The sequence below is a fragment of the Camelina sativa genome, chromosome 12 (genome assembly GCF_000633955.1).
Source record: "Camelina sativa cultivar DH55 chromosome 12, Cs, whole genome shotgun sequence".
NCBI lineage: Eukaryota > Viridiplantae > Streptophyta > Magnoliopsida > Brassicales > Brassicaceae > Camelina > Camelina sativa.
In genome coordinates this window covers 9,531,879-9,553,117 of record NC_025696.1, presented here as the reverse complement: position 1 = coordinate 9,553,117, position 21,239 = coordinate 9,531,879, and the positions used below count along the sequence as shown (strand labels likewise).

The 21,239-nt window shown below is 33.4% G+C and overlaps 2 protein-coding genes across 2 annotated transcripts; one reads left to right on the top strand and one right to left on the bottom strand.

Moving 5' to 3' along the window:
* Positions 8,955-10,465, top strand: LOC104731106 (CMP-sialic acid transporter 3-like; the record flags this gene model as incomplete). Its single annotated transcript, XM_010450372.1, is given in 2 exon segments — positions 8,955-9,065; positions 10,037-10,465. Coding segments are annotated over 2 exon segments (252 nt in total), but the record flags the coding sequence as incomplete, so codon positions are not given.
* Positions 12,363-13,560, bottom strand: LOC104731105 (MLP-like protein 328). Its single transcript, XM_010450371.2, has 2 exons — positions 13,300-13,560; positions 12,363-12,972 (listed from the first exon to the last, which is right to left on the bottom strand). Exons 1-2 carry the CDS (start codon positions 13,484-13,486, stop codon positions 12,704-12,706), a joined length of 456 nt encoding a protein of 151 aa, XP_010448673.1. The 5' UTR covers positions 13,487-13,560; the 3' UTR covers positions 12,363-12,703.

The following is a 21,239-nucleotide window of genomic DNA, read 5'->3' as shown; positions in this document are numbered from 1 at the left end:
CACGTCAAGGAGAGAAAGAAGCTCATCGACAGAAGAAGGTGGGTCAACAAGCTTAACCCCAGCTTCAAGAATCTGATTCTCGACCTCTTTATCAGAATCAGACATGACTCCCCTCTCCTTAGTTTCTCTTCTCTCTCTCTCTCTCTCTCTCTCTCTCTCTCTCTCTCGTTTCTTGTTCGAACAAAAATAACATTAGTGTTTTGAGAAAACAAAATGAGATAAACTGAATTACTACACATTGTGATTTAGGATCCTTAATTTAAAACTGGGTTGGTTAGTTATTTTGTATAAGTAACACTAGTTTGTCAGTTTTCAATTATCTTATATAAGAGAAGGTTTTTTTCTAACTTTGCTTGTCAATGCGACATTCGGCGTTTTATATTTGTGACACATGTCTTTTTTACTAATCTTTAATTAAATATTTTTATATACTTCATTTTATTTATATCTTATATGATGTATACTTTGCTTTTAAAAAAAAAATTTCACATTATTACAAAAATATATTTCTTCCAACTTTTAGTTTTAACATATAATATATTTCCTAATGAAAGCATATACCATAGAAGTATATAACCTACAAATAAAACTACCGATCAAACCAGTTGAAACAAAAAAAAAAATATACATTTATGATAAAATATAAAACACATTGTAAAATCACATAACATAACATATAAAATATAAAATATAAAAATAGAAAATAGAAAATACTTTTAAAAATATAAAATATGTTCTAATATATTTATAAAATCACATTGTATTCAATAATAATATATATTGTATTAAAGACAAAACTCAGATAAAATTAAATTAATAGTCTATAAGTTACAGTTTGACTGTCTTTAATACGCATGTACTACAAGAAAATAAAAATAACATAATTGCTTAATCTTCCAATGAAATAATAGAAATCAATAGTTTCAAAAAATAATTTAATGGTAATTATACTATTTATTTTAAATGATTAGAAAATAGCGATGATAAATCGAATCTAAAAACATTAAATTTGACACACTTTTCTTTTCATGAATTTAATGTGAGATATAGTATAAGATATTTCATAAATTTTTATGACATGAGCCATATTTTAATATGCATTTATTACAAAAAAAAATTATATTAAGGATGATTACAAAATTAGCACTGAAGCATATGGTAAATCAGGAATATACTTATTAATTATTCAAAATAATCATTGGTGATTCTTCTGTTACCTTATTAAACATATTGTCTAGATTCATAATCTCATTAGTATAGTACAAAATTCAGGTTTTTGAAGTTTAGTTCATTGATTGGATGAATTTGAGTCGGTCTGATTTTTTTCCCCCATATTTTATTTTAAGATCATCAAAATCTGATGGAAAAGTCAACATATAGATATGATAAGTTCAAATATAGTAACTAAAAAAACATTTAGATGTAAGTTAAAATACATTAGGAATTTAGTTATGTCAGAAAAATAATTGGAATGTATCTATTGTTGATATCAATTTTTCTGATTTTGTCTTAACTTCTATCTACACCAACTGGCATGTTGGAGAGTTCATTTTTTTAACATAATGAATAAGAATAGAGACAAGGACCGAAAAATAACCCATCATCATAGAAGTATAATATATTTCCTAATGAAAGCATATACCATAGAAGTATATAACCTACAAATAAAACTACTGATCAAACCAATTGAAACAAAAAAAAAAATTATACATTTATGATAAAATATAAAACACATCTGATGGAAAAGTCAACATATAGATATGATAAGTTCAAATATAATAACTAGAAAACATTTAGATGTAAGTTAAAATAAATTAGGAATGTAGTTATGTCAGAAAAATAATTGGAATGTATCTATTGTTGATATCAATTTTTCTGATTTTGTCTTAACTTCCATCTACACCAATTGACATGTTGGAGAGTTCATTTTTTTAACATAATGAATAAGAATATAGACAAGGACCGAGAAATAACCCATCATCATAGAAGTAAAGCATATTTTAATTTAAGCATTCATATAGAGTTTCTAATTCAGAAGAAATTTGTTAGGAGGCTAGTTGAAGAAATCAAACCGTAGCAACAAATTGTGAAGTCAAAAAGAAAATCAAATATTAAGATTGAGTTAAAGAAAATATAAAGTTGTAAAACCACTCGCAAAAATATAAATATTTATCAATTATTTTTCTTTACGACTGAGACTAAAACTTAATTTTTATTTATTTAATTTCATGGTTACTGAGTTTCGATAATAATTTTTTGGTTATAGAGATCTAGCGAATCATCATATAAGTCTTGATCGCATCCATATATTAAAGCTTTGGAAAAAATATAGGGAAATATGAGATTTATCTGGTAATATTTGTAACCATTTTCAATACTCAATTTTCGTCTTGAATATATGATATATGGTCTCTACACAAACATCATGTATGCTAAGACTATCTCCAATATATATTCTATTTTTAACTCTAAAATAGAGCATAGTTTTTTCAATGTATCAATCTATAAATCATATACATAAAAGTAAGGTTTTGATATCTCCTTATTGGTTGATTTTCATTTAAGAGTTCTAATTTTTTTTTTTTTTTCTTTCTAATTGTTTAATTGCTTTAAACAATATTTAAAACTCAATTAACACAATACATTTAACTCACACATTAAAATAAAATTATAAATGAAAATAAATTAAATTATGCATTAATCATATTCCACCATTCAATTTTATTAAAACACAATAAATTGTTATTGTAACTCCATAATTCTAAATGTAACTTATATCAATTCTTATCATATAAATAAGCATTCTCTCGTTCTCTCATATTTGCATTCTTTTACTTTCTCATTTTCACATTCTCTCATTGTCTTCCACTTCTATTATTGTCTTCCACTTCTCTCATTCTCTTCCACAATACCTCAAATCATTTTTTGTTTTTTTTTTTGTTTTCAATTTCTTATTTTTGTTGTATAGGTTACAAAAAAACAAATGAGATATCATTGTAAATTTTAATGCTAAATTTTAATTTTAGAGACTACAAGATATATATTTTACATTGTTCTTAGTTTTAAAGATTCATCTCCATTATCTAATTTGTATTATCGTCTTATAAGTAATCATTCTCTCCTTCTCTGCCACCAATATCAAATGTTGTTATATCTCATATGTTTTGTAAGAATTTGATTATATATTTCAATCTAGAAATTATTATATATATTTAACATTGTTTTCAATTTTTATTTTATTTATATAAAACTAAAATATTTCTTTTATATTTCTTGTCTTTTTAATCTATTCATATTTATTTTTAAAATTTCCATAGTTAAATTTAAATTCAGATATGTTGGTTTTAATAAAAAAATCAAGTTTATTTGAGAATTAGATGTTTCTATTCCTTTTAAACGATCAATGTGTAACATTTTATACTTTTGAATCAAATTATTGACTCACCAACACTCACTTTTAAATTAAATGGGTTTTAATTTTAGGAGTTGGAAAAGTATAAAATTTTGTTTGTAACTCTCATAATAATATTATAGTAGCATTCTCAATGAATTTAATTTAATATAATAGAACATGTTAAAAATGTATTAGTATGCACTTAATTGCACTTTTGTAACTCTCAAATAGTTACTTTTGATACATCGATTTCTGTATTATCTATTAAAAGAAAGACACATATCTCACTATAACCCTCATGGCCTTATATTTCAAATCTCACATCTATATTAACATTTTTGAAGTATATTTTGGTTTATGCCCTTGAAGTTTATCTTATTTAATTTGTTTTTTTGCAACATTAACCCCTACAGATTTTCCTAAAATAACATTTCATAAAAACTCAATTAATGGAACTATTTAAATCCACCTAATTTTGTTATGTTTATTTCCATAAAAATCTTGACAACATCTATACATTTCGATTTTTCTAAAAACAACTCTACGCATTAAATTGTTAATCCCATAAAAATCTCCAAACATATTTTAATAGATCTTTAGAGACTATATAAACTCTTAAATCTATATATACATCTATCTTAACATTTTTGAAGTACAAATTGTGCTATCACTTTTTGTCTATTTCTGGTCGGGTTTTTACTTAAAATTATAACCGATTCAATTAATCGGATCCTCCCTAATATTGCCAAATATTTTCGGCCGGGTTTCACCAAAAAATTTTTATGGCATAAATTGTGTATTCAGATCCTCTTAGTCACACGAATCTTCTATTTTAGTTAAACTCTACTTATTTACATCCCTATAATATAGCAACCAATTATAGTCGATTGTATTTTAGGAAAGATTTAATTTGAATTTAATAAACGATTACATATTTGCTAATATCTTATTAGATTGCTGATTAATATGCATTATTAAGATTTATTCCAGATTTCTAAAATACTCATTCACCTTACGAAATTAAACCCCTAAATGATTGTGGCAATAATGGTGTAAATTTAATTACCATTAATCGAGCATATTAGATTAATATACCTTAACAACCTTCCATAAATCAAAACAAATCAAATCGAGAAAAGTATATTCCAAACTTGCTAATCAAGACTTTAGAACATTCACAATGACGAAACCCTACCATCAGCTCAAACACTATATATATATATGACATTCACTCTACACTACAAGCATCCAGTACACACAAGAGATAGGTTCATATTCTTCAAAGTTTAGCTGTTATAGCAGGAGTTATTATGATATTCCTGTTCTTATTTTTCTGAATTTGATGTTTGTTTAATTGATGCATTATTTTCGTATATTACATTTCTAAGACTTTACAATTTTTAATGCATGTTTAGTTCGATAGCATTGTTAGGAATATTCATGGGGTTGGCAAATATATTTGTATCTGTTTTTAATAATAACATATAGGTGATTCGATTTTATAGTTTTATTTCCAAAATTTGTTAAATGTTTAATTTTATTTTTTTATATTCTATATTTATTTCTGGTGAGTTCAGATTCATACTACCATATGACATACATGAGAATCCTAATATATACTATCCTTTTGCACTTACCAAGCTAGAGTGCCTTTCTCTTTTAGATTTATTATTGTATATATACTATCTTTTTGCACTTACCAAGCTTTTCGGTTTTTGGTACACCCCAGAATTTTACTTTGATCCATTTGTATATCTTTTCAAACAATTGGAAGTAAATTAAAGGGGCCTATGTTGAGGCCATAGATGAGGAAAATATGTTGGAGGAGGAGAGAATAAAGAGATGAGTTTGCGAAGTTGTTCATAGTTTTTGTTGAATGATAATTGTTTAATTGATTCCAAAGTAACTATTAAATGCTCTATGCACTTTGTAATGATTTAATAGAGTAATATGTGAGCATGATAATCATGTAATTTATATGATAATTTAGGATTTTTTTTCCTGTAACTAATCTAATATTTTACTGTATATGTATTAACGGGTTGAATCTAAAAATAGTAAATAAAGTTGATTTAATTACGACTGTAAAAAATAAATCATTTTCTGTGGTATACGGGTGAAATCCTAGAAGTAACTTTCAAAATACAATTATACAATATATAAAAAAAATATAAAAAAAATAAATAAAAATTAAAAATTTTAGTTAAAAAATTGTCCCGCGGTGTACCGCGAGTTAAAATCTAGTAATTTTATAAATTCTACAATATCATTATTTTTCCTTGATTTAACCAATGATATCTTAAGTTAATAAAAGTTTCATTTTATTTGAATAGAATATACATGTAATATAATATATGATATATAATTTAATTATAATCTATATAAAACATTATTATTTCATATAAATCAAAGTCCAGACAAAATTAAAGACTTTAAGATAATAACTTAATAAAGTAGTTGCTGTTTCTTTATTTTACCTTTATGAAAAATATATTAGTCTAATAATCTATGATTAGACTCACTTAGTTATATATGTATGAGACACTCTAAACCTACTGTTTATTATTTTGATTTTTTTCTAAATTGAAACATTTTAAATCTCTTTAAACTATCACGATAAAGAAAATAAAAAAAATGCATAACTAACACTACAAAATAAATTTTATGAAAATATATATCACAATGATTTTGAAATATGACTACAGCTACAAAAATATATGGCATATGGCATATAAGATACAATATGACTTAATTGCACTAAATATATTATCATCAAAAGAAAATTTGATTTACTTATTTTATTTAAATTCATATTACGTAGTCTTTGAATTTTGATGTACACCAAAAAAAAATAATATATTAATTTATATTATTTTTTAAAAATAGAATAACGATTATTTAAGAGTAGCGTGAGCTAACACTAGTAGTGTATACTTTTTACTTTTTTTTTTTTTTTTTTTGAGCAAAATCACATCTCAACTTTTTACTTTCTTTAATTTCGAAAGCTATTAATTAAAACGTGTTCCAATATATTGAATTATTGATAGTGTCTTGTCGGATCAACGTTATACATCATCCATCCCTTTGGTGGTGGTGTGTCCATCTATTTTGTGTGCCTCATGGATTGGTGTAGGAAAATCAGAAAGGGACATTAGCTTCTTGTCCTTTCGGGTGCACCAAATACTATTGAGTTGCATTATTTGTTGTAAATTTAGTTGCATAATTTAGTGCTATTATATTGTATCGTCATACGGTTCTCAAGAAGATGAATTATATATTTTCTTAACCGCCACAAAACCCAAAAGGGTGTAGCATCCAAATTACAGATGACCATAACCGTCTTGAATCCACTGACGAATGATTAACTTGGCAATAGCGTACTACCAAAGGGTCCAAAATCCTAGTTTCACACATGGACTATATGTAATTAGTTGTATATATACATTGTTGGACTATATATATAGAAGGTCTAAGCAAATGTATACCCATTGTGTAGTTCCAAATCTTGATGACCCCATGGCCGTGAGAGTCCCATTCGCCGCCGTCGTGAACGGTGACGTTTTGGATGTGATGGCCGATGGCATCAGGGAAGGCATGGTTCTCGTTCCTCGACCTCTTGTAGTGTTTCTGTTGATATTTTCACTTTGATTTCAAGTTTGTTTCTTTTCTTTCTTCACTCAAAGAACTCAATTTTCTTAGAACTCTCATTCATTCATTTTCTCATATATCTTACACTCTCACATACACCCCCTTATAACAAGGTTTTCCACACTTACATAGTTTACTCAAAAGCTTTAGACTAACAACTCTCCACTAGCTCGGCTACACACCTTACATGTCAATGTCCTAACTTGTACTCTTAACAGTTCTCATCAATTTGTACCAACTCTAGACTTAGACTTAACTAACTTAGTTAAAACTTAACAAAACAACATCACAACCAAGTGGGTCTTAACTAAACCCTTTAACAATTCTTCTTTGACATGGGCCTTGACCACTCATACACCAACAGGCCCATAACACTTCATTGTTCTTCTCCACTTCTCCTCTTTCACGATTCTTCTTCTTCTTCGTTTAGCATCCACGCTTCTGGTTCTTCATCATCACAATCTCACTCTTCTTGCCTTTCTCTTTTGCAGGGTAAATCGAAGACTCATCCATCAACAGTTTCTCTGCGGTTCCTTTTAGCGGAACCTCGGTCACGTATGTTCCTGACGTTGAGATTACCAATTATACTGTATATAAACACATATAATCACGAGGAAATATCGATAGTATATATAATCGTTTATTAGTATATATACAAATCATAACGCAATCTTAATTGTTTTGTAAAGTCATTTGTCATATCATTTTATGATCTTTGTCCCTGTCTCTAGAGAAATAAATTCTATGGTTCTCAACATATATTTTTGGATGTGAGTCAGTGTAAGTAAATATATATATTTGTTAAACATATGCCTAGATAAATTCTGAGAGTAAGAAAATATCATAAGATTCATAACACTTGTACCCTGTAGTGAGCATGAAGGCTTCATAGAAGTTTTACGCCGATGCATAACTACTCCCTAGTAGATGCAAAATCAATGATAACGTAAGGGGACATTCAAGTAGACCATCTCATTTGATCTCAGACTAGCTAGGTTATAAAGAGAAAGCTCCAACAAACATGAGTTAAAGAAATGAACTCATCCTACTTTATGGAAAAACAGTAATAACCATATGGGACTGACTTTATATACTTTTTCCAGAGATTTCAAAAGAGACCATGAGACAGCCTCATCAAGCAAAAGTTGTCGAACCGTCGTTACTCTCCACAACCCCGGATGGATTCATTAATGGGCCTATACAATTGCTCTTGATACAAAAAGAATTGGCCCAAGCAATTTGGAGTCTAATTAGACCATCTTTAGTGGGAGATTCTCACAGCGTTACTCTTGTATGTAGGGCCCAAAACATAATAAAAAATCTATTTTTTGGTCAATTATGAAGAGAATCGATTCTGTGAGAAGGAATTGAGCAACGCGTTAAGCAACGCTACGTGGCGTGTTTTGATACGTTGATGCATAAATATAAAAGATTTTTTGTTTTTTCATTCTATTTTCTTCTTTCTTTCTTTCCTGATCTTCTCTCTCTTTTCTCTCTTGATCTAAAAGACGAATCCACCAAAAACCAGAAAAATCAATCGATTCTCTGTTTCGCGACCCTCCCTGCCGTTATCGTCATCTGGGTCATTATCTCCACCGACGCGACTTTGGGGTGGAGTCTGGAGAGATGGTCACTGCCTCACTGGCCTGGAGAAATCACCAGACCTCTCTTCTTACTTCCTCGTTTGGTATGTTTCTTCTTCTTCGTTTTTCCTTTCAATTCTATCGGTGAATACTCAATTAGGGGAAACATTTGGCTCTCGGTAAGCTTTTGGGACCATATCCTCCTAATTTTAAATGATAGAAAGGTTGAACGGTTACAATCAGTTTTTGATTTTTTTTTTTGTATGTAGATGATTGGAATCGATGATTGGTCTTAACTCAAGACTGCAAATCGAATAATGCAATGGCCATTGGTGTACATGTCTAAGGTGGATGGGAAGTTCAACTTCAGTCCTATTAGCGTCAACTTCTTGACAGAGATCGCTAAAGTTATTTTTGCGATTGTCATGCTTTTACTCCAGGTATGTTTCTGAACTAACTTTTAATCTCGATTCTTTAATTGGGACAGTTAGGTTATACTCTAGAATTTAGGACTAGTGGCTAGATGTTTCTTCAGCAATAGAAGGTGAAAAGTACTAGAAAGTAGAAGTTCATAGTGTTGATTAACTAGTAACGTGAATGTGATATAGTTCCAATTAGTTCTGTGCATAAAAACACTTTCTTGCTTGAGTCTCTTGCATTTGTTTTGTAAGCACCGTGGACGATCTTGTATTTTCTTAAAACTGATCCTTGTGTTTCAATGAAAAATTCCTTGTCAATGTTAGTAGCGCTTTCTTGATCAGTCTATTAACATGTGAATGACTATATGTATGTATAGCCCACTGAATATGGTGTTAGTTAGGGGCTTCTAGTGCAGGATTAAGGATTAAGAGTTAAAGTCGTGATTTTTCCTGCAACTGGTGCAGCTAGTGAAGGTTGTTCAGAACAGATATCAACAGAAACCCAAGCTGTAATACCTGAGGAAGACACCGGTGTGTCTTATACTTTGCCTAATTTTGAAACTCCAGATAAAGACGTTGATTTAGTCGCTGAAAAGGTATCAGCTCTTAGTTCTCATTACTCTAAAGCATATAATAAGCCTTTCTTAGAAGTGTGATCTAGCAAAGAGGCTAAACATATTTAGGCTCAATTACTTTCTCAGTTTCAACTTTCAAAGGAATAGAAATGTGATGAGATTCTTTTGCAATTATAACTGGTAAAGAAGTTATTGGTTAGGAGGAGGGCCTGTAGTATTTGAATGACTCGAGAGCTTGGTATATGTGAGTACATGGGACCATTCGGGAGTACATGGTATATCACTACAGATGGTATATCAACAATATTTGAGTCTTTTTAATCAATCTGTGTGTGAAGTCTGATTGGTGGGTCTTTCTCCATCAATCCTCCCGTTTTGAAATGATATATCTTTCTGTTTGACCTTGTTTCAATGCAGAGGAAGCTACCGTCGCCTAAATTTATGGTTGAAGTTGTTCTTGCTGATATAAATGCAACAATCCCTAGTTCTGAAACAGCATCCACAACACCGGAAGAAACTCCATCAGCTAATTCTGCCCCCGTAGACGGCTCTGCATAAAGCTCAACTTCAAAGCTTGTGCCTTCTCAACACAAGCAAAAGAGAAACTTGAAGCTTCGGGATGTTTTAGAGTAATGAGAACTAAGCTTGAAGTTTAAAGAACATACAAAACTTATTGGGTCTGTTTTTTTTGGTATCGCAGGATCAAATCAAAAGCCTTGTTACTTTTTTTTTGTTGTTTTTATGAATGCTTGTTGGTGTTTGGGATTTTTATCTAGTTACTACTACTATTGATGTCTGGATTTTATAAAAAGTTTTGGATTTTTAAGTTAATTGTTTGAAGAATTACTACTTTTGCATTCTGCATTCCGAATTTTGTTTAATAAGTTTAATATTTCAAATTTTGTAAAATATGTGATCTATTTTGAATTTTGTAAAAAATGTTTAATATTCCAAAGTTTATAAAATATATTTAAGATTCCAAAGTTTTATGTAATATAAAAATTTTAATAATTGTTTTGTCATTTTAGATTATTAAAGTTTGATAATTACTAAACATAAATTAAAAAATTATTATTTAAAAGATTGAGTAACCTTCTTTGGGTTCTCTAGTAAATGAATGATTTTGCAAAAATACTCTTAGGATTGCTTTACTTAAATTATTATTAATTATATGATTAATTAATTTGAGAGTAACTTAGGAGAGGTACTCCACTAATGATGCTCTTATATAGTACATGTGACGATTCAAATCCTCTTGTCCAAATTAATTACCGTTAGAAGTTGAGGAATCAGATAAACGAACCCTGTATTTCTCGTTGTCAAAAAAAAAAAAAAAAAGAACCCTGTATTTCTTGGAAAAAAATTACTGTTTTACACTACATGCCAATAACAAAAAGATGTGCAAAAAGAAATATGATGGTTGTGATAATCATTATAGGTAGCTCGTAAGTTCTATTTTAAACTCTGAAGCTCATAAGTCTCTCCATTTTCGAAACCAGCCGTTAAATAAAACTTATATGGGACATTTATTGGCTTAGAAGGATCAAGTTCTAACGTCTTTTTAATAAGCTTACAGGCTCAAGTCAGGTGGAACTAGTTGAAAGAAACACATTTATTTTATTTTTCGGGAGTCCAAATTTGTTAGGATCGGCCATGAGGGTTGAGGGTGAGACACATAGCCTTATCGGATTGTGGGGTCAAGTTATTTGAATTCGGTAAGAAGCGAGCAATAATAATTCTCGATTGCAGCAGAGTGGTTGCGTTTTTCGTAAACAAATAAAATCATCTGCATGGGCCACGGGAGCCTGGATATATCAATCATTGAACGCATATATATGTACGTTACAATTTAATAATGATGTAAAACGGCAAAGTTCGATTAAGAATGATCTATCGGGTGTGGTGCCACTTATGGTCCTCAACACAAAATGTTACAAACAGGCGCATTATAACAAAAAAATATTTACTTAATCAAGCGGGTACGTACGTAAGTTGGTGACTAATTGACTATAAAACATTCCTTGAACATATTTTAAACTTGTAAATGAAACATTAAATAACTTCTCAAACTAATATTGTATCTGATCAAAAATTTAAAAGTTTTCAGGTCATACCAACTTACGTACCCGCTTGATGAAGTAAATATTTATACATGTTGTCTACTCGTCTTTATGTTTTTTTCCCCACATCGTCATGTTTAAGGATACATCTTGGAAATATAAAAAGTTGAAAGTTTTTTTTTTTTTTTTGCAACAAATATAAAAATTTAAGTTAAGTGATGCTTTTCGTCATTTATTTTTCTATGAGGGTCTTTGTTTTGACGGGAAAAAATGTTTGAAACTCATGTAATTACTTTCTTTTGTTTAATCCAAGAAAAATCGATCCACAATATCACAGAAAAATGGAAAAATTATCAAGTCGACAGACCTTAATTTCTAGATTAAGGGGTCTTTCGGCAATGTTTTTTTTTTTTATAAAGATCTTTCGGCAAATTTGTAAAAACAAAAATCTACAGCAGTGATATTTCTGAGGTTTGTCTATGTAGATTAGGGGGATAACTTTGCGATTTAGGTGAAACTGAGATGTATAATAAGCATGTGTCACATAGATATTTCATAATTTAAAATTTGCTGAAATATCTATGTATTGTTTTTTAGGTATTCATAATTTGCCTAATTCAAAAGTACTGGTCACAAGATGTTTAATAATCTGTATAAATATGAAAAATTGTGAATTAAACAAACATTGAAACATGTGATAATTTTATTCTTGACAATCATTATATCGAACCCGATATATGATGAGCACAACAACATATTAAAGCATCATACAGAACCAAACGTACACATAGAAATGAAACTCCACAATACCCATTTATTATACTGAAAAAGCACCTTAATTCATAAATCAAGATGATGATGATGATGATGATGATGATGATGATGATGATGATGATGATGATGATGATGATGATGATGATGATGATGATGATGATGACGATGATGATGATGATGATGATGATGATGATGATGATGATGATGATGATGATGATGATGATGATGACTGTGACTTTGGTGGCGATAATTAAGTATTGATTACGTGGTTATCCATGTCAGCAACCAAGCTCTTGACAAATTTCATGTAGCCGCTTGGTTCTGGAGAGTCATCATTGCGCTTCTCCCATATTAAAGTGATCTTGCCTACGCAGGTATCGTCAGATTTTTGAATAAATTGGTAGATGACGTCATACACTTTGAGCTGCTCCATCACGTGACCGTCCAATCCTCTTAACGTTAACGTTTTAGTCTCGTCATCTATCTCTCTCTTCTCCTTGAACATCTCCTCCTTTCCATCTTTACACACACACATGTACGTGTTCATTAGTTAAAACTTCCCACATCCAACTTAGTCAACCATATATATAAGATAAATATGTGACTAATATGACTATGATCACAAAGAATTTTCAGCGGACTAATGTTCCATTTAGATCATCTGCATAGGTTGTTAAAGTCACGTACTACGTCATGCATAGTGAACAAAACCCTAGAGAGAGCATACATTAATTAACCACCATAATTCATATTTGGCAAATATAGACTACCAAGACCCTAGTTTCTCACACTGTGTGTAAAAAAAAGTGTTAAATAGAGAGAGAAAGTGTATAAGTAAATGTGTACCCCAAGTGTAGTTCCAACTCCTGATAGAGCCGTGGGAGTCATGTTCACCTTCGTGAACGGTGACGTTTTGGATGTGGTGGCCGATGGCGTCAGGGAAGACATGGTTCTCGGTCTTCCACCTCTTGTAGTGTTTCTCAGCCGATCCTTTCAATGGAACCTCCGTTACGTATGTTCCCGAAGTTGCCATTTCTATATATATCTCTCTCTCTCTCTCGTTTTAAAGCTTTCACTAATTTTTTTCTTATGCTTTGTTTTGGATGATACGATAATACTTGTCGTCGCCCTGGTTTATATAGTGAACGTGACGGTTAAAAACATGGTTTCTACCGTTTCTTTTAATCATTTGACAGGCATGCCAGAATCTTCTATTCTTCATATTTTAACAACCACTATTTTATGGGTCGTATTTTTAGTTGATAGAGTTATTGATGTGGGTAGTTGGCACATCATCCTCTAGAAATATAATAATGCCCATACACATCTTAATCGCGAGGACAACTATATCTCTGTGTATATACTGCATACATAAAAGTACAAAATAAAATGTTATTTAATAAGTATTTATATATACATTAATACATATGGTGATTTATATGCATAGTAAGCTGATACTTAAAAATAAAGTGTTTAGAAACTCCTAATAAGTTTATTTTGAAAAATATTTGAATTAACTCCTAAGGATGAACCACTCTTATTCACTTCTTTTTAATTAATCAACCAAAATTGACACTACAAGAAAACCTGTAATTTGGGACTACATTTTGTGACTACTTATTCAGGGGATTACATTTTGTGACTACTTATTCAGTCACAAAATAGAGACACTTTTGAGACTATTTTGCGACGACTCAACTACTATAAAAAAATTGGAGAGAAAAACGTCGCTTATTAACGACAAAACATAAAGATCACAAAAGGGTCTTACATTAGTGGCTACATTAGGACTATTTTACATGTTCTTTTATGAGAATGTGTTGCAATGAAGAAAAGTTCAAAACTAAGTGATGTAAACATTGTTTTACTAAATCTTACTATTACATGTACTTTATACTACTACTATGAGTTATCATTAGTGATTTATATAAACAGTTTTGTTCATAATGTGTAGAATTCAAGATTTTTATTTTGTGATGTATATATGGTAGTCTTAAAATGGTCACACATTGTGACTGATTTGCCACTATATTATGACTATCTCAATTTGTCACTCTTTTGCTACCAATTTGTCACTCTTTCGTTAATAACTAGGTAAACTTACACTGCGACTCTCTTGCGATCATATAGCGACTCTCTTTCGTTAATAACTAGGTAAACCAAAACGACTTCTCTTCGTTTATTATTAGGGAAACTCGATCTAGGATTTTACACTCAACTCTCTCCTCTCTCAAAGTGCGATTTCTCTCCCAAACTTTTCTCTTTTGATTCATCTCGTTTCTAGATCGATCTAATGGTTCTTAGGGGTAGTAAATCTAGAGGTCGTGGAGGCAGGACTGCGCCGATGCATAACTACTCCCAAGTACGTAGATGCAAAATATATGATAACGTAAGGGGACATTCAAGTAGACCATCTCATTTTATCTCAGACTAGGTTACAAAGAGAAAGCTCTAACAAACATGAGTTAAAGAAATGAACTCATCCTGCTTTATAGAAAACAGTAATAACCATAAGGGATTGACTTTATATACTTTTTCCCGAGAATTCAAAAGAGACCATGAGACAGCCTCATCAAGCAAAAGTTGTTGAACCGTCGTTACTCTCCACAAAGCCGGGTAGATACATTAATGGGCATATACAATTGCTCTTGATACAAAAAAAAATAGCCCAAGAAATTTGGAGTCTAATTATATAGTACATGTGACAATTCAAATCATCTTGTGCAAATTAATTAGCGATAGAAGTGGAATCAGATAAACGAACCCTGTATTTCTTGGAAAAAAATTATTGTTATACACTTACACGCCAATAACAAAAAGATGTGCAAAAAGAAATTTGATTGTTGTGATAATCATTATAGCTAGCTAAGTAGCTAGTAAGTTCTATTTTAAACTCTGAAGCTCATAAGTTTCTCCATTTTTCGAAACCAGCCGTTAAATAAAACTTATATGGGACATTGGCTTAGAAGGATCAAGTTCTAACGTCTTTTAAATAAGCTTACAGGCTCAAGTCAAGTGGAACTAGTTGAAAGAAACACATTTATTTTATTTTTCGGAAGTCCAAATTTGTTAGGATCGGTCATGAGGATTGAGGGTGAGACACATAGCCTTATCGGATTGGTGGGGTCAAGTTATTTGAATTCGGTAAGAAGCGAGCAATAATAATTCTCGATTGCATCAGAGTGGTTGCGTTTTTCGTAAACAAATAAAATCAGCTGCATGGGCCAGGGAGCCTGGATACATCAATCATTGAACGCATATGTACGTATTTAATAACGATGTAAAACGGCAAAGTCCGATTTAGGATGATCTATCTGGTGTGGTGCCTATTGGGATATTATTCGATTTGTGATATCTCATAACTTACGTAATTACAGTCTTTAGTTTCCTTAAGTTTAGCTAACTAGTCTTGGTGAATAAATTTATGTATTATATATATTCTTGTAATATGTTTCCAAGTCAATACACGAGATTTCAATCATCTTCTTCCTCTAATTCTACATGGTATCAGAGCACGAAACACAATAAAAAAAAATAAAAAATAAAAAAATTTCTTTTTTCGATTATGGCTGAAAACAATACGACCGACGCGACCACGAACCAGACAACCATGGAGGTACGACACAAGATCTCTCCATACGACATGAGTGCTGCGGACAATCCCGGTGATGTGATCTCCCTTTCGTTGTTGAAAGGGACTAACTACGAAGAGTGGGCATGCAGATTGAAGACAGCCCTGTGCTCCCGAAAAAAGTTTGGATTCCTCGATGGATCTATTGTCCGACCTGACGAAGGATCTGCAGATCTTGAAGACTGGTGGACCATCCAAGCGTTGCTGGTCTCATGGATCCGGATGACCGTTGATCCATCTCTACGTTCCAACATCTCTCATCGTGATGTTGCGAATGATCTCTGGGATCACCTAAAGAAACGATTCTCTGTTACGAACGGTCCGCGTGTTCAACAACTAAAAGCGGAGCTAGCTTGCTGCAAACAAAGAGGACTTGCGATCGAAGCTTACTATGGCAAGCTAAACAGGATTTGGGACAACATGTCTAACCACTGTCCCTTGCGTGTTTGCAAATGTGGGAAATGTGAATGCAATTTGCAATCACTCCAGGAGAAAGACCGAGAAGAAGACAAGGTTCATGACTTCTTGTCAGGTCTTGATGATTCATTCACCACGGTTCGATCCAGCTTGGTGTCTCGCACACCCATTCAACCAATGGAGGAGGTGTATAACATCGTTCGACAAAAAGAGGATCTCCGGAATCATGCAAAGAAGGGTGATGATGTTCATGAAGTTGCCGCTTATGCTGCTCATCAAAAGCCTCGTTTCGCTCCGGCTGCTCGTGGCGATGATGGGGTTGGCTTGTGTAAGCATTGTCATCGTCCTGGTCATCCTTCTGATAGCTGCTTTGCGGTTATTGGATACCCAGAGTGGTGGGGTGAGTGCCCACGTAGTCAAACGGTGCAAGGACGTGGTCGTGGTTTTTCTGGCGGAGCCTCATCGGGTGGTCGTGGCCGTTCTTCGACCTATGCTAATGTGGTTCACGTCCCTAATACAACGAATGGTGAACAAGCAAACTACGTTGTCATCGATGCTGATCGTAACGGAGTAAGTGGTTTGAGCAACAGTCAGTGGCAAAACCTCATGAAGATGTTGAATGCTGGATCACATGGTGGTGCGAGTTCCAGTAACGAAAAGCTATCTGGTAAGTATTTTTCTCCATCTTGGATATTAGATACTGGCGCATCACATCACCTCACTGGTAATTATAATCTCCTTACAAATGTGAGATTCATGGAGCCGGTTTTGGTCATTCTGGCCGATGGCCGTGAGAGGGTCTCCAACCAGGAAGGAACAGTTGTTTTAGGACCAAACCTTGTTTTGCAATCTGTTTTCTTTGTTGAGGAACTGCAATCCGATCTTATCTCAGCAGGACAGCTAATGGATGAGAATTGTTGTGTTGTGCAAATGACTCCTCACTTCCTTGTTATTCAGGACCTCGTTTCGAAGATGACGATTGGAGCGGGGAAGCGTGAGTCAGGAACTTTTTGTCTCTGTCGTATGGAGCTGGTGGCGTCAGTAACAATGCAGGAGACAAAGGTTTATGATCTTTGGCACAATCGAATGGGGCATCCTTCTTCAAGAGTTGTTGGTTTACTTCCTCATGTTTCAATTCCTGTTTCTGCAATTTCCAATAAAGCGTGTGATGTCTGCTTCCGCGCCAAGCAAACAAGATCTTGTTTTCCTCTTAGTGATAATAAAACAACATCCGTTTTTGAGTTAGTTCATTGTGATCTTTGGGGACCTTATCGCACACCATCCTCTTCTGGTGCTCGATATTTTCTTACAGTTGTTGATGATTATTCTCGGAGTGTATGGATTTATCTTCAACATGACAAGACTGAAACATCCACAAATCTCAAAAGTTTGATCACTTTAGCCACTCGACAGTTTCAGAAAACAGTAAAACGAGTTCGCAGCGACAATGGGACAGTATTTATAAGCATGGCTGCTTACTTTCGGTCTCTTGGTATTATACATGAGACGTCTTGTGTCGGGACACCACAACAGAACGGTCGAGTTGAAAGAAAACACCGTCATATACTCATTGTTGCATGCGCATTACGTTTTCACTCTCATCTCCCGATTAGCTTCTGGGGCGAATGTATCTTGACCGCCGGCTATCTGATCAATCGCACTCCTAGCTTGATTTTGAATGGTTTAACTCCATACCAGAAACTACACGGTACTGCTCCTGATTATGCTCATATAAAGGTCTTTGGTAGTTTGTGTTATGCTCACACTCATAAAAGCAACAAATTTGCTCCTCGGAGTCGGAGATGTGTTTTTATCGGCTACCCATACGGTAAGAAAGCATGGGTTTATATGATCTTGACACACAAGATTTTTTTGTGTCACGCGATGTGGTGTTCTGTGAAGACGAATTTCCGTTTCTTGATCCTCCATCTCGTGTTATCGAGGAAGAAGAAGCAACTACGGTGACGAGTTCACCTTTAGCGGCCATACTTGAAGAAGATGATAATAGGCCTGTTCATAATACCAACTTATCCGGCCCAACTTCTTCAAGCCCATTACCTCCACAACCTTCTTCAAGCTTATCTTCTGAGACTCTCGATCCTTCGCCGTCGTCCCCTGTACCAACACCAGCTTCGCTCTCTACTGATTCGATGAGCTCTGCTTCTCCGACTTCTCTCTCTAGCTCTTCTATCTCTCCGTCCTCATCTGATTTGCCAGTTCTGGAAGAGGTTATACAACCGGTCAATCCACTCCGCCGTGGTGCTCGACAACGTCAACTTCCCGTGACATTAAACGACTACGTTGTTAACACGGCTCAAACACAACTGTTGGGTACTTCCAAGTCTCTATATCTGATTAACAAGTATGTCGGTTGTTCTCGTTTTTCAGTGACTCACCGAGCATATCTTGTGGCCATTACCGCGGCTGTCGAACCAAAGACATACAACCATGCAGCTAAGAGTAAAGTGTGGACAAAGGCGATGGGTACCGAAATTGACGCTCTGGAGGAAAATCATACTTGGACTATTGAGGATTTACCTCCGGGCAAGAAAGCAATTGGATCTAAATGGGTTTACAAAGTCAAGCACAATTCTGATGGTAGTGTTGAACGTTATAAGGCAAGACTGGTTGCTTTGGGTAATAAGCAAGTTGAGGGTGTGGATTATGGGGAAACGTTTGCTCATGTTGCCTGTATGCAGACTGTTCTTATGTTCCTTGAGGTTGCTGCAGGTAATAATTGGCCTGTTCATCAGATGGATGTACACAATGCCTTCTTGCACGGTGATTTGACGGAAGAGGTTTATATGAAACCACCACCGGGTTATTTTGCTGGTGAGAACAAAGTTTGTCGACTTCGTAAATCTCTTTACGGTCTAAAGCAAGCTCCACGTTGCTGGTTTGCCAAGCTCACAACAGTGCTGAAAGGGTATGGTTTCGTTCAATCTCTAGCCGATTATTCATTGTTTGGTTTTCATAAGAAGGGAATTCGCATCAACATCCTCATTTATGTTGATGATATGATCATCACAAGTAATTCGAATGAAGCTCTTGCTCTGTTTAAAGGATATTTGGCATCGTGTTTCAAGATGAAGGATCTTGGTCCTCTAAAATATTTTCTTGGCATAGAAGTCTCTCGCAGTTCCAAGAGTTTTTATCTTAGTCAACGCAAGTATGCGATGGAGATTATTATTGACACTGGACTGATGGGTTCTAAACCAGTTCCTTTTCCGCTGGAACAGAATCATCAGCTTGCCTTATCTAAGTCTCCTCTTCTTCATGATTCGGCGCCTTATCGACGGCTTATTGGTCGTTTCATTTATCTTGCTGCCACTCGACCTGATTTAGCATTCAGTGTGCATATCCTTGCTCAGTTCATGAAAGCCCCTCGTGATGATCATTGGCGTGCTGCATTACGTGTTGTTCACTATTTAAAAGGGAATCCTGGTCAAGGAATTCTATTGAAGGCACAACCAAATTTTCAATTAACTGGTTGGTGTGACTCAGATTACTCGGGCTGTAAACTCACTCGGCGATCTGTTTCTGGTTATTTTATTCAGCTTGGTACCTCTCCGATCTTGTGGAAAAATAAGAAACAGAGCACCGTCAGTCAATCTTCCGCAAAGGCTGAATACCGGTCGATGGCATACATCACCAAGGAGCTCAAGTGGCTCAAGCGAGTTCTAACCGACCTTGGTGTCTCTCATACACAACCTATCCGCCTTTATTGCGACAGTCAGTCTGCTATCCACATTGCTACAAATCCAGTCTTTCATGAACGCACTAAACACATAGAGAATGATTGCCATTTCATTCGCGATGAGATACAGTCCAACAATTTTGCCTTGTTCCATGTTAAAAGTCACTTACAGCTTGCAGACATCTTCACTAAACTGCTTGGTCAGACATGTTTTGAAGCTTTTCGGTCCAAGCTGGACATTCTCGATCTCCATGCTCCAGCTTGAGGGGGGGTATTGGGATATTATTCGATATCACAAATCGTATCCCATAACTTACGTAATTACAGTCTTTAGTTTCCTTAAGTTTAGCTAACTAGTCTTGGTGAATAAGTTTCTGTATTGTATATATCCTTGTAATATGTTTCCAAGTCAATACACGAGATTTCAATCATCTTCTTCCTCTGATTCTACAGTGCCACTTATGGTTCTCAACACAAAATGTACAATCAGGCGCATTATAACAAAAATATTTACTTGATCAAGCGAGTATGTAAGTTATACCAACTTACTTACGTACCCACTTGATCAAGTAAATATTTATACTCATCTTTATCTTGGAAATATAAAAATTTAAGTTTCATTTTTTGCAACAAATATAAAAAGTTAAGTGATGTTTTTCATCATTTCTTTTTGTATGAGGGTCTTTGTTTTGACGGAAATTTTTTTTTGAAACTCATGTAATTACTCTCTTTTGTTTAATCCAAGAAAACTCGACCCACAATATTACAGAAAATGGGAAAATTATCAAGTCGACAGACCTTAATTTCTAGATTAAGGGGTCTTTCCGCAATGCTTTTTTTTTATAAAGATCTTTCGGCAAATTTGTAAAAACAAAATTCTACAGCAATGATATTTCTGAGGTTTGTCTATGTACATTAGGGGGATAACTTTGCAATTTACGTGAAAATGAGATGTATAATAAGCATGTGATGATGAGTGTGTCACATAGATATTTCATAATTTAAAATTTGCTGAAATATCTTTTTTTTTTTTTTTTTTTT